The sequence below is a fragment of the Sipha flava genome, unplaced genomic scaffold (genome assembly GCF_003268045.1).
Source record: "Sipha flava isolate LNK unplaced genomic scaffold, YSA_version1 266_pilon_pilon, whole genome shotgun sequence".
NCBI classification, from domain to species: Eukaryota; Metazoa; Arthropoda; class Insecta; order Hemiptera; family Aphididae; genus Sipha; species Sipha flava.
Genome location: NW_020272930.1, coordinates 433,320 through 448,740, shown reverse-complemented (window position 1 = coordinate 448,740; position 15,421 = coordinate 433,320). Strand labels below are relative to the sequence as shown.

General features: G+C 28.2%; 3 protein-coding genes across 3 annotated transcripts in view; 2 read left to right on the top strand and 1 right to left on the bottom strand.

Annotated features, from left to right (window-relative positions):
* Positions 1–292: 292 nt before the first annotated feature.
* LOC112685115 lies at positions 293–1,056 on the top strand. Its single transcript, XM_025556896.1, has 2 exons — positions 293–529; positions 839–1,056. The coding sequence occupies exons 1-2, from the start codon at positions 393–395 to the stop codon at positions 1,014–1,016; spliced, it is 315 nt and encodes a 104-aa protein (XP_025412681.1). The 5' UTR covers positions 293–392; the 3' UTR covers positions 1,017–1,056.
* A 3,885-nt stretch (positions 1,057–4,941) lies between these two features.
* LOC112685114 (ubiquitin-like protein 7) lies at positions 4,942–6,422 on the bottom strand. The gene is made up of 3 exons (XM_025556895.1): positions 6,249–6,422; positions 5,537–6,176; positions 4,942–5,455 (listed from the first exon to the last, which is right to left on the bottom strand). The coding sequence occupies exons 2-3, from the start codon at positions 6,092–6,094 to the stop codon at positions 5,006–5,008; spliced, it is 1,008 nt and encodes a 335-aa protein (XP_025412680.1). The 5' UTR covers positions 6,095–6,176; positions 6,249–6,422; the 3' UTR covers positions 4,942–5,005.
* Positions 6,423–11,369: 4,947 nt separating this feature from the next.
* The window catches only part of LOC112685106 (DNA mismatch repair protein Msh2), a 10,337-nt gene continuing 6,285 nt past the window's right edge, over positions 11,370–15,421 (top strand). The window contains exons 1-2 of the mRNA XM_025556880.1: positions 11,370–12,201; positions 13,061–13,110. Of these exons, the coding sequence (XP_025412665.1) occupies positions 12,168–12,201; positions 13,061–13,110 (84 nt within the window). The 5' untranslated portion in view covers positions 11,370–12,167. The remainder of the gene's footprint in view (positions 12,202–13,060; positions 13,111–15,421) is intronic.

Sequence of the window (15,421 nt, the reverse complement as noted above, 5' to 3'; positions counted from 1 at the left end):
ACCCCTGTAATTTTACTTTTGAGCTACTGTCGTTATTGCTGATGCTGTAATGACAGAGGGTGAACACTTTTAAACCTGTCGCGCGATGAGAATTAATGGTACATTATTATGGCGCGCTAACAGCTATATGTTTGTGTATTATGTGCATGTATTTATGTACGTGCATGTATATAATATGTACATATTCTTGAACTTATGCCCAAAAAAAAAAAAAAAAAATTACCGAAGAAGTGGGATAAGTGAATTTGGCTTTTTCAGTTCTTTTATTAAAAAATTGTTTTTTCAAACATCACCGAGCGTGCGCGCACCGTATGCATCTCTAAACGCGTCGTAGTCGCGAGCAGAGTACAACCGAAAAGCCAGAAAAACCGCGACGACCGGATCTCTGTGTCATGGACGAGCTATGTTTGGCGCCGCAGCTGTGCATCCGATGCCGGTCGTACGGGCACGTCGTAGTATCGAACACAGATCCCTGCACGTGTCCAGATGACGAGACGTGTTCGCACAGCAAAAGGATTCTCAAAAAAAAGTTCGTTTTGTTTGTTATTTTTTCGTTCCTTCTTTATTAAAAAATAATAATAATTATCGTTTTTAAACATATTTTAATTATATTGTTGTATTATAATTTAAACAGTCAGTTTCTCGTCACATTAACACATTTAATATATAGAGAAAAAAATGCCTTAAGCTTACTGGTAATAATATATATGTATATATACGTATAAAATAATTGAAAACCAATTTATAATGAAAAATTAACAACGTTGCATTATTCCATCACGTCGTTCGAGCGTACATTTTGTATATTTGTGTGTTTGACACGGCCACTGATTCACAGGACGATTTTGGTTCCGACCGTTCACGACCACATAAAGTCAAAAGAGAGCGACGTACATGAAGAATCGGACGACGACGATCCAGTCAGCTCTTCGTCGAATTGTAGTACAAGTAGTTGTAGTACATCCTCCTCATCCTCTTCCTCAAGCGGAACTACTTCAGAGTCCGAGAAATCGTGACCCGACGTCGTCTTTTAGACATCATTTTTTTTTTTTTTTTTAACAATAAGACTAAGGTAATGTTAATAATTAAATAGGTAATAATTAAACGATAAATGTGAATGTTACATATAATTAAATCATAAAATATGAAACGAAACACACACACATGCATGCGTTGATACGACGTCAAATAGTTTTCCGATTGGGTATTTACATTTTTCTTTTCTTTTTAGCTTTGTTATTTTCATTACTTCCACTACTGCTGCTATTACTATCAATGTCGCTACTACTACTAGTACTAGTACTACTACTACTACTACTACTACTACTACTACTACTACTACTACTGTCACTGTCACCACTGCTGCTGCTCTTGCTGCTGTTAGACTGGCTGTCGTCGGCACTGCTGCTAGAAGACGAACTACCGCTGCTATCGCTGTCTGAATCAGACGAATTTTTCTTCTTTTTTTGTTTCTTTTTCAAACTCTCCGTTTTCGGCCTAAGTAAAAACATTCAGGTTAAATTAATTTCATTTCCATCTCAAAATTACGAACACAATTTCTTTCTTTAAAAAAAAAAAGGATTATAAAATAAACTTAATTAATAGGTATTTATATTAATATAAATTATTTTGTTTTTGATTTTAATAATCAAATTACGACTAAAATTATAACCTACAAGGCATTAATGTTATTGATTATTATTTATTAATTATTATAATACGAAAGTAATTAAGTCTATTGTATTAAATAATATTGTATGTTGTATATAGGTTCATTATAATATGTTTTAAGTACTTGGGTAAGATTTGACTGGCGGGCCTATTTTTGTTCAAATTTCTTTTAAGCAAAGTCGTACGAGTCGGACGGTCCGCAAATTTCCTTTTTCCCTTGCACTCGTAAGTCCAATGTCCTAACTCCAAGCATTTTTGACAACGAACGCCCTGGGGAGGCACGTAGGTCCTATAAGGAAATTAAACCAAAATATAATAAGATTGAAACATAAGTAGGACACTAATACTTTCAGTAAATCTAAGTATATAATATAATAACTAAATTAAAAAAAAAAAAAAGATAATTCGACGATATATGTTTATTACGGTTTCTTTTTGCTGATGTGAATTGGTGGCATTTTTTTGTGGATTTGTTAATTAATTAATTAATTTTTAAGTTAACTTCTTGAACTTGATGTACCTGAAAATAAATAATACAGATACAAATTTAATCACGAGATAATAACTAACGTCATCATGAGAAATTATTTCATTTTGATGATTAATAAACCCTATTAATACTTTATATTTATACTTTAGTGTATGATTAATTAATTATATTTTTTTAGTTTCAAATGTTTTTCAAATAGATACACTATTTCCCACATTACTAAAACATTTTCGTCAATTATATATTAATGATAATAAACACAATTGTATTAGAACCATATTAAAATCATGGAACATGAATATTTATTAATAAGCAGTAACCAGTCATTATTTTAATCTTTTCCCTGCTTAATTTATTTTAAAATCATTAAAAAAATAATAAATTTTGGTTCGTGATAACTGCTTCTGCAATGTTATTGATCCCCCTCCCTACATACACACACACATAGTTAGGCAAACACTAGGTACTCTAACAGCATAATAATCAATCAAATGCTGAAACAGAATCATCCAATAGCAGAATCAATACAATTAGTTTCATCATCATTTTATACAAGAAATATTAGTAAAACATGTTCCTATAATATTCCATAACATACCTAGGATTTTTTTTGGATTTCATATTTTTTATTTTTTACAATATGTAGTATGTTTATTACATATTTAATTCAGATAATAACTTATTTATTAATCATTATCCAGTGATGTATTTACAAATGTATAATTAAAATCTGATTAGATTTTAATAGTACAATAACAAAAACAGAAATAGCACCTTTAAATAAGATTTTTAGATATAATATAGATGACAGATATATATTATACATAAGTATAATTTAGGACACATTTTTATAACACCCCTAAGCTTTGAGTTGAACTTATATACTACCAACAAATTTTATTTTAATTAGAATTTTATTATTTATTTTTTTATAATAATTAAGTGGCATATCATATTTACTTTTATAAAACTAAATGTACAGTATCTACAGGTTTTTAACCATAGTTAATTTATCACTATTTCAACATATAAGAAAATATTTAAAAAAATATATGTTTTGTTTTTAATTAAAATACAATGAACCATGAATCGAATCTATCTGATTCAAAGAGAACAAATCATGTTTTAATGGAGTTAACAGACTTGAATAACTAAGAAAAATATACAGCAATTTTCTTATCTTTAATTATCAAATAATTGTTTTTGAAAATATCATTTTAACTGGAAACACACACATAATTATAAGTCAGATGTATAAATGATACTGAAACGATACTACTAATTATAAATTAGTATTTACTTAAAAGTTTCATTCAAATATTACAGACATATTTTATATTTATTTAATTATTATGGATCATTTTATCAAGTATTAGTTTAAATAACAATTTATGGTAAAATTCTTTCTGACATTTGTTTATTATTAAAATAAGAATATAATATATTTAAAAAAAAACAATATTTATTTGAATAATTAAAGAGGAAATAATCTTGTACAAAGTCCAAAAATTATTATTTTTACATAACAAAGCTAGATGACAAATAATAAATTGGAAGAGGTTCAAATGTTTTTAAGTTTATATGATATAAATAAAATAACATTTTTATATAATATAAAGCATTTGAAGAAAATACTTTATTTTACTAATATTTTTTAATAAATACAATCTATATATTTTTCTTTTTTATAAGTAAATAAGCAGATATAAATTTAATTTGCTTATATGAATACAATGTCAAAATTTATCAATTACAGTAGAAGCTGCTTATTAAGAACACAGATAATTAATACAATCGCGTTATTGAAACAAAATGTCTAGGGACGGATCAGACGTGTATTAAAACATTATAAATCAATTAGATTATTGAAACAACACATCAGTTATTTCAAACAAAAAGGGTTATGTTCATCAAAAAATTCCAGTTATTTGGCAATCACCAATGTATTATAATTTCAATGTACTTTATCATTACCATTAAAATCAGTCAAACTTTTGGAAAAAGTGTACAAAGATTAGATTGATGTGGATTCACACCTGAATCTTGCAGGGGTTCCAACAGAAGAGATCTGTAATGCAGTTATGAATCTTTAAACAATTTAACTGGCTGTCACTGACAATGAAAAAGAAAAAGCGAGACATACCCATGAAGTAAAAAAACTGTAGAAACTCCTAGTATCCTCAAGAGAACCGTCCGAATTAAGAAATGTATTTAATAAGAACAATTTTAGAACTGTTGATAATTTATAGACAAAATATTTTTTATCTTGTATTTAATACTAATTCAATGAATAATTATTTTATCATTGACTAAATCAGTGGTATTTGGGAAAATTTTACTTTTCCTAGCTGAATTAACCTGTAGTTGTACAGTAAAAAATCTTTTATAACAATAATAAGAAACTACTATCAAGCTAGTAAGTGGAATTTTCAATTTATTGTTTTAACTTTTAATGAAATAAATAATTTATGATATTAATTTTTCATAGATTCTTAATTAGTTGAAATATAATATATTTAAAGTATATTTATTGTACATTATAATACAATATAAATGTTTGGTTCATTTAAAAATAACTAATGTTTACCAATATTTTTTGATTCAATAATTTAATTGGGTAGTATGAGGGATATATTCTTATATGTAAACATTAAACTCAAATATAATTAAGTTATAAATATAATTAATTGCTTTAAGCATTTTAAAAATATGTATAAATAAGAAATTAGTTTTAAAAAATGAATGCAAGAATAATAACATTTTTATAATATCAACACTTCTAATAAATATTTTTTAAAACTATTGTTTAAAATTAAATTAAAATTTAACATTAATACAATGATTTTAATCATTTTCTCTGTCGAGATCTGTGGTATTGAAACCGTTTAATACTAATTCAACAGCAGTTTCCAAATCACCACCAAGTTGAAGGGCTTCAAGATTTAAAGCATCATTAACTAAACCCATATCTCTCATCATTTGTAATTGAGTAGGTACATCAAATTCTCCTTGTTGCTCTGATTGCTGTCTCTGTACAACACTGACAGGCTCCAACACATTTTCTGTATTTGCAGTAGATGTACTTGCGCCACTAGTACTAGGCTGAGGTTGTTGAGTTGTAACACTTGCTATAGCTGATGCTAACTGTGCAGCAGTGATGGTTCCAAAAGATAAGTTCCTAGATACAGGTCGACTACTGGCCTCAGATGCAGGAGATGAATCATCTATATCTTCAATGTCTTCATCACTGCCATTATTAATTACAGATCTGGCCATATCTGCAGTAGAGTGATTCTAACATATGTAAAACAATGCAAAACATTTCTACATTAATAAAAATAAAAGCAGGCACCAATTAGTTTTAATAAAAATTACCTGCGAAACTTCTTCCTGAACAGCTGAAGCAATTTTCATAACAGCTAATGCAAAAGCAGGATGATTATCTGTGATACGTTTGACTGATTCAAAATCATTGAGTTTTACTAGTAGTTCAGGATGTTGTAGCAATGTAAGAGCAACAGGATCTTCATTCAGACCAGGAGTAGTTATAATAATCTTATTTATTACTTCTGGCTTATTAAGTTTTAACAGTGCAGCTCTATAAGATGAGTTCACTAAGAATGAACGAAAAGTTGCAACTAGTTTCTTAATATCAGATTCGGAAGATGGTGTAGGACTAACTGTCTTTTCCGGTGTAATATCTTTATACACGTGCACCGTAGCTCCATCAAATAGATCATACATAAATAGAGGACTATTGTCTTCCATAACACATCCGCAATAAACAATAATCATTCGTTTGAGGGAAAGAGATTCATCCTTTTGACACAATTTATTCTTTAAATTTATAACAGGTTCTCCTGTGTCAATACGTATTTTAGTATTATAAAGAAGATCAGTTCCCAAACGCACTTTAACGTTAATTTCTGCCATTGTGTTTCCAGCTTAGTTATAGTATATGACCATGTACAACCAACGCCGTTGTACTTAAATAACTTAGTCTAATATTATATACCTATAATATACAATTTATGAATGTGTATACACATATGCTTATAAGTGTAATACACAGAAAAATATTGCTTACCTTGTTATTGACTAGGAATTCGGGAGCCAGTCGAAAACAATAGAAAAGAAACAAATGAAAAATTTAATGTGACACTCTCAAAACGAATTTGGAAGAAAATCCAATGTTTAGAGACCGTGGACCATGAATCAACAAAACAAATGATTGTATTATCACAACCCCACATTAACGACGAGCGTCACCACAGTTGGCTGCGTGCGCGCGCACCTCTCCGTATCATTTCATGTTATCACAAATTATTTATTATAAAGATAAGCCCATAGAAAAGATATGTATAACCATTATATAATAAACTTATTATTATGTGCTGGGTTGCACAAACGATCAATAAAAATACTTCAATAAGCTATGATAACGGTTCAATAAACAGTCGGATAAATAACTTTATTGGTTCCACAAATTTCGTTGCATTGCACAAATACTTTCATATGATATGCAATAGTTCGTTCATTAACCGTGGTTAAGTATTACTGATAAAAAAAAGTGATAAAAATGTATGTTATCAATTTTCAAATTAAATCATTATTGGTTTTTTTTTATAAATACATATTATTTCCACGTATTTTTATTTACATAATATTGAATACATGTTAATTTTATCGATTTAAATTAAAACAAAATAAAAAAGCAAAATAATGTAATAAAAATTATAATTTACAATGTTGATAAAAATATTATCAGTCTGTATCGAACCAATAAAGTTATAGAACTCTTTTGAATATTTATCATGATTTAAGATAATTTAATATAATAGATACTTAGATCATATACAAGGGATGGAGTCATACAAATAATTTGTGAACCCAACATAACAGTTGGACCACAGTGATATGCGCATGCGTGTGGCATCTTATCATTAATTTTTGGCGCAAATATTAATTAATTGATTATTGAACAAGATAACGATTAACTATAAAGTATAAGTGTTTGTTAAGTTTCAAATTGCGTTATTATAATAATATAATTAATTATATTGTATTTGCTACGTCAAAATGATGATCAATAACAATGTGTGGTAAATTTAGAATTAGTATTGCCTAAATTCAATTTTAAGCCGAAAAACAGATTGACATTTGATAAGCATGCGCAGGCGCAGATGTCACCGGTCCTATAGTTATGTTGACTTCAACTCATTCTATAGGTATGCTATGCGATGATTTTATCCATTGCAGTGGCGTAGCTAGGATTTTCTGAAGGAGGCTGTTAATTATAATTATTAAATATTATATATAATACGTACAAACTTAAACTTTTATTTTAATTAATTAATATGTATACATAATGTCTGTAATAGAGATGTAAAGTATATTCGAATTCGGATAGCTTTACCATAAATCATTCGAATATTTGACTATTCGAATATCAGTATTCGATGCTACAATACCTATTATTAAACGTTTTGTGTTGCACGAAAACGTAAACGAATAATTTTCGTCACGTATTGTCGCAATCGCGATAATGTTAATGTGTATATGTGTAATTAGTATTGTGCATTATTTTATATTTCATATTGTATTATCGATTTACCTATGTTCCTATAATAATGTAATATATGATACGACTCAAGGGGGATGTCATATCTACCAAACACCCCCTTGTATACGCCACTGATCCATTGTATATGATCTAAGAATAGATATTATCTTAAATCATGATATTTATCGAACCGAAATCGAGTTTACAACATAATAAACCGATAACACAATATTTATTGGATTAATAAAACTTATTGGTCCTTTGTGCAACCTATCAAATTTTATCGATTCGATAACTTAGTTATTGGTCCGATAACTAGTAATTGATCGTCTGTGCAACCGGGTACGTGTGTATAACCACAGAATTATTATCATAGGTTGATATTTGGTTTCATCTGTGGGGGGCTTAACATTTTTGTCTTATTCATTAGCAGAAAAAAATATTTTTAGTCGCTTCCGACACTTCCACCTAGTAACTGTAGGGGCTACTCCTACTTGATTCTAGGTGAGGCACCAAATATATATATTGGTAATAGGAACATAAAAAAAATAAAATATTGAATAGCTACTAAATTATTTTTATTTTAATTGTATACATCATTTTTTTTGTGCAAATATATTAACAATTGTTTCAATATTTATAGATTTAAAAATTTCTATTTCAATATATAATATTGAGGTGTTGTTGAACCTTTCCTGCAGCATAGAAGTTCGAAGCCAAGTTTTTATTCTACGAATGGCCGAAAAACTTTCACGAGTGGAGGAACTTATAGGAATTGTTAAAGCAACTTGAAATAATTTATCTAAATTAGGGTTTTGTTAAAACCTTTTTCACATTATTTAAAGCCATATCATTTTCATCATTAGAGCTTTTTTGCGTAGTTATATCAATGTCTAAACCAATATTTAAATCTTCGTTTTCATATTCTAGTGTTGTTGTTGACGAGGAATTAGTAACTAATTTTTGTTTTTTAATATTAAAGACCATTAGCCATTATTGAATTAATTATAATTTATAATTTAAAATTAATTGATTAATTCAGATAAATACACAATTCACACAAATAATATAAAATTATATTTTTATTTGTCTAGCACACACTTAAAAATAAAATTTTAAAAAACCACGGGTAGGTATTAAAAACAAAAAAATAAAAATAAAGGCGATCACTGTATACGCTCCAAAAAACGTAATCGACACTAATGCTGTGGCGACCTGCAGCTTGCGTATTTATAACTCTACAGGTATCGCACACAAGTTCTAAAATATTAGCGATTATCAATATATACCTACAAAATATGATTTTCCCAACAATGATAAGCCGTGAATTTTCCAGACCATTCTTGTATTTCAACAAAATAAAATAAAAATTATAAATATCAAATATTTAAACACTAAATTTTTTATTTTGACGTTTACATTCTGGGGGGCTTAAGCCTTATTATTATTATTATTATTACTTATTATTTAATTATTGATATATTATTCGTGATTAATTATCTGTGTTCATTATAAATAAATGTAATAACTAATAACAAAAACAAAAACATTACAATACTTTTTTATGACTGACGAAAAAAAAAACTTAAAGGTAAATTTTATGTATAGAAATGATCAAATGTTTCATGAACGTGAATACTCTCACTAGGTATTTAGATTTTCAAGTCCAGATACTATTATATTAGTTTCATGTACAGTAGGTTTTGAAATTTGGTCTTATGACTACGTTTTTTTTTGGTGAATAAAGTCGAATCTGTGGATCAATTTTTTTTTTCATGTTGATATCTTCTACAGGCTCAAGGTATATTGTTTTTCCTTGATTCATTAATTTAATAACTTCAGCTAATTTTTTTTCTATTTTTTTTCTGATTTGATCACAATATTCATTTTAGTACTCAGACCCAAAATAATTTCTGTCTGATTTTTAATATTCAGATTTTGGTCGGCTTTATGATGACTAGAAATAGCATTCATTTCAAGCAAGGTATTTTCTTCTTCAATATTTATGTCATTTTTTTTCGTCGTCATTATTGTCGTCTAAGCATTTAAAAAACTCTCGAGCACAAGCATGAATATACTTACAAATATTTATTCTTATGACATTATCAATGCAAGAATATTGGTAAGTGAGTATACAGATATTACACTTTTTACATTTTACGAAAATCCAAAGTTCTTAGTACCTTAAAAGTTATGTTACAAACTGTACATTCAAAATTCAAAAGCCTACCACCATGTATATTTCTTAAGTGTGCATATAAATTTTTTTTTTTTTTTTTTTTGGGGGTAAATTTTGTATCACAAATCGAACATTTATTGTTGCCGTGGTTGTTTATGAAGTACAAAAAATAAAGTAAAATCACTGGTCAACTGTAACAATAAAGTTTTAACACAGAAAAAGCTGAATCAGTAACAGTAAGGAAAATTAATTAAATTGGTCAGCAATATTGAACTGAGATTAATAACTTATTTTTTAAAGATTTATTACTATTAATATTTATTTTCGTGCTTGAAGGTTAAGAAAAGTATACTAAAAAATAACATATAAAATATTATGTATCAGTTTTTGATAGGAAGTTTGTTCTTCAAACAATTTTTAAATATTTTCGATATTGGTTTTTATTACGCTTTTGAATACTAGTTGAAAATTCAAATATTGTTAAATAGTACAGACTTCCTATCAAAAGCTGAAACATAATATTTTAGTATACTTTTTTTTAAAATTATTTTAAAACTTTGCTCAAAATTCATCAGCAAGCGAAGTACATTTCGATGTATATGATTTAAATCTTATTTAGAAAATAAAATAATATTCATATATAATTCAAATTCGCGCGCTCTTAATTACTCTACTTAGTCATAGTAATAAGTGATAACATGGTGGATATGGAGAGCTGCGCGCGCACGCAGCCAACGGTGTATTGCTGCCATAGAAATGTATATATTAAAGGTCTCTATTTCACGTGTGGTTAAATTCACGGATACACGTGAAATTAAAATTCACGTACGCAATCACGTGAAATAAATTCACGTGCATTTATGAATTTAAATACACGTGAATCCGTGAAATTAACTTCACGTGAGTCCGTGAATTTTGTTATTAAATCACGCGTTTATTATTACATTTAAAATTTTATTTTCAATACATTAAATATCTTCCAATGACTTCCTACTTTTTACATGACAATTGGCAGTGATCGGTTAACAATTATTTATTATGAACAAAACATCCACGGAAAACTAGTATTTTAGAATACAGTTTTTTGACAAATGTTTATTATTTGAAACTTAATAACATTTTACATACATACAAAAATAATTGAACAATTATGTATAGCATTAAAATTTATAACAATAAGAACATGTTTTACATTTTATTTATTTATTAATTTTGGACAATAAGCTCAATTTTTTCACGTGCATAATTTACTCGTATAATATAATATATATGTTATAGTTTAATAAATCCTAACAGATAAACAGATATCCATGTGTATGTATTTGTGTTATAAATTATAATCAGAATATTATACCTATAAATACTACATGTTATGTGAAATTAAATAACAATAATTTGTAAAAAATAAACATAATAATTTTCATTCTAATAGTTTTCTATTTTGATAAAGAAAAATCAACATATTAACATTTTCCGACAGCAAACAGCTTCTTTTTGACGTAACTATATTACCTTTTTTACGGAAATTATCAACATATCTTTTTAAATATATTATTAAAATTTAATGAATTAAGTAACAGTACATGATGTCACAATGTGGAAACCAAATAAGAAACGACCGATAGGGAGGCCAAGGCAGTGATGGACAGACCGAGTTAAAGAAGACCTCAAGCTCCTGGGGATTAGAGAGGGAGAACAACTGGCAAAGAACAGAGAATTGTGGAGAGGTGTAGTAGAAGCGGCGATGGACCTTCAAGGCCCGGAATAAGCCAAAAAAAAAAAAATGAATTCAGTAAATATTGTTTCAAGCACACGTGAAATAAATATCTGTGGTTTACTAATTAATTACACGTGAATTAAATACACGGATTTTTAAATTTAAGTACACGTGAACAAAAAACACGTGATCACGTAAATCTTAATTCACGTTCAAATTCGAGAGCTCTAGTATATATCTATAGTTACTGCGGTGCGACGCTCATCATAGAGCAACCATATTATCTATAGCTGTCTATAGTCGTGATTGCTACTACCGAACCAAAGAGTATACGAAAATCTGTGGTCACCTGATACCGTTTTGGCGGCATTTGATAAAGATGTTTCACGTCTCAATTCTTTGAGCACGCTACACCATCACGATTAATCAAATTTGTAGTCCTGTCATACTTGTTATGTATGCTGTCATCGAGTTGCTACGACTTGTGAATTTGCTGTCATCGATCGCTTTCTACTGAGTTACTAAAAGCCGTCTTTAAATTGTAAAAATGTCAACTAAACCGATCAACCATTTGAACCTTGGTAAGAAGTTTTTAATTTCTGAAAACTGCCTAACGCTTGTTGCAATAATTATTATTATTCATACAATATAACTCACTCGAACAGTCTCAGAATATGTACTGTGAAACAGTGTGTTCCTTTATTTTATTTTGAATTGCTACTATGGTTTAGTAGCAATTAGCACTGCCTTTAGAAAAAAAAAAAATATGGTTTAATTAATGTAATTTAACATTATCAGTATTTGACCATTGGATATTTTCAAGTAATTTACAAGAAAAATGAATACCTCTTTATATAATCTAAACATCTTTTACCTATATACCAAAGTTGTTTTATTTTGTTACTTTTTACATTTAATTTCCTATTTTATAACCAACTAATGGGTTTTTATCATATACATGCACATAAGCGCAATGAGGAAGGGGGTGGAGGAGCTAAGCTCCCTAAAAACTATGCAGAACTTAATATTATATTGATAAATAAAAAAAAAATATATGATTACTACTGAAAAAATGAAATTTTTTTTTTTTTTAAGTTTTACCTGTCTTTCAATAAGCACATTTTTTATAGAGGGTGAAGGGTGGAAAAAAAGTTTCTGAGAGGCAGTAATTGAAAAATATATGGGAGGAGTGAAGTCCCTCAAATTTTTAATTCTAATTACGCCTATGGAAATGTAGCATTTTGATCTCTTATTTCTTATCTAATAATTTATCTGTGAATTATAAAAAAGTGGTTGAACCAGTTGCGTTAGCTTATTGCTAAATTATTTATAATTCCCATACCATGTACTTTATATTGTGTTTATTATTGATTTTAATTAAATAAAATTGTAACTTTAGAAAAAATATTTATTTTAAGTGTATATTATACTATTTTTCAGATCCAGAACAACAAAAAACATTCGTTCGTTTCTATAAATCACTACCAGATGTAAGAATAAACTACTTTTAATTAAAATATTTATTGATTATAATACTTATTTAATTAATAGTTTATAAAGTAACAATGTGTTTATTATTTTGATAATAAGTAATGTATATTTATATTTTTAAATTAATCTTAAAACTAAATACAATAACTTAACATATATAAATAATTATATTACAAAAGTATATTAATAGAAATAACTATTAACAAATGGGTACCAGTGGAGCGTGTGATCTACTGCTTTCATGTGCTCTACCTGTGATCTACCCATTACTGTCCAGTTCTTTATCGGTTAAAAATAGAGGCGTACCTATCTATATGCTTTAGTCACATTTAGATCTGTATAGTTGGAAGGTATGGGGGAAAAGTGAACCAGATTTGTTCATTGATTTTTTAGATGATATGCGTGCTATATTCATAAATAGCAACTAAAACAAAACTTTTATTTTAAATATTTATTTAACGAAACTTATATTATGTGGATGTGATTTTGAAATTGTGATTTTTGAAATACATATGAGCCCACATTCTCGTGGTGTATTTTGGGTAATGCTAAGTGGCTCAAAAATCTCATTCACCAAAAACAGGCTGGTATATCGCACTATACACCAGAAACGAGTGGGTAGATCGCACGCTACACTGGCACCAACAAATGAAATAAATTATATAAATATATATTTACAAATCAAACCCTATCACATAGAATAATAGAATAAATAACTTTCTTGGGTGTATATTCTTAGTTTCCACTTAGGTTTTGGTAACAATTTATTTTTAAAATCCTACTTTATCATTAATATTAGATGCCAATTGCTGAGCTCTATCTTTGACGTTTTCAATAGATAATTTTAATTTATCTCCTATTTTTTTCCAAACAGTAGATTGTGTAGTAGGCTGTTCTAAGAAATGTTCATGAATTGATGCCTGACTTTCAATGGGATTCAGTTGTTTAATTGATTTGGATTCTTTAGTAAGCGAGCTATTATAAACTATTTCGGATTCTGGCTCTATGTATTGTGTTTTCTCATCAATGGTACTTGAAAAGTAAGACTTTTCATGATGGGTTTGTACTGGCATACTTTTTAAATTATGATTTGTTAAATAAGATGTTTCAAAATTATCTTTGTTTATATTCACTTTACTTTTTGGTCCAGTAATTTCATGTTCTAATTGATTTAATTTATCAAAAACACTATTATATTTGGAATTCTCTGGTGATTGATCTTTATTTGTGATAAATTTTCCCATTTGTGGAGGAAATTCTGATTTATGTAAATCTACATTTTCATTATATTGTTTTTGATAGGTTGGTCTATGCCCTTCAAAATCACTTGTCAAGTCAATAGATTCTTGACCATGAGAAACATAACTTTTTATTGATTTTTCGTTCCTTTTTTGGTAATTAGTATAAATGTTTTCTTGTTTATTATTAACTGTGGTTTGTAAGTGATCGGAGTTTCTTAAATCAATATCTTTTTCTAGTGTTCTATGTTTTTCAAATACTGCAGCTTCCTGACTAGTAGAGTTACCATTGTTTATTGTTTTTTTAACAAAGTTCTCTTTTGTATACCCTGTTGGTTGTTTATGTTGTTCAGGTATTCCAAAGTCTAGTAAATGTGTTGTTTCTTTAAACTGTGATGTTAAAGATTCTAAAGGTTTAATTTGTTGCCCAGTTGTAGATGGAAAAAATATTGGATGACCTACACCATACTGTTTATTTAATTGCTTATTTTCATAATTATTTATTGATTGTTGTCCAATTGAGGATGGTTTTGAAAACCCGTGTAAGTCTACTGATTGTTGACCAACTTCTTCTTGTGTTTGTGTTGAAAATGATTCTATTTTTTCAAATTGTTGTCCTGTTAAGGATGGTTTTGAATATTTATGTAAATCTATTGATTGTTGTCCAATTGAGGATGGTTTTGAATACTCATGTAAGTCTACTGATTGTTGACCAACTTCTCCTTGTGTCTGTGTTGAGAATGTCTCTATTTTTTCAAATTGTTGTCTGTTAGGTGCCTTTGGTGTTACAAAATGATTTATGTTCACTGATTGTTGTCCTATTGGGGATGGTTTTGAATATTCATGTAAATCTACTGATTGTTGACCAACTTCTTGTGTTTGTGTTGAGAATGTATCTATTTTTTCAAATTGTTGTCTGTTAGGTGTCTTTGATGTTGCAAATTGATTTATGTTTACTGATTGTTGTCCTGTTGGGGATGGTTTTGAATATTCATGTAAATCTACTGATTGTTGTCCAATTGAAGATGGTTTTGAATATTCATTTAAATCTACTGATTGTTGTCCAATTGAA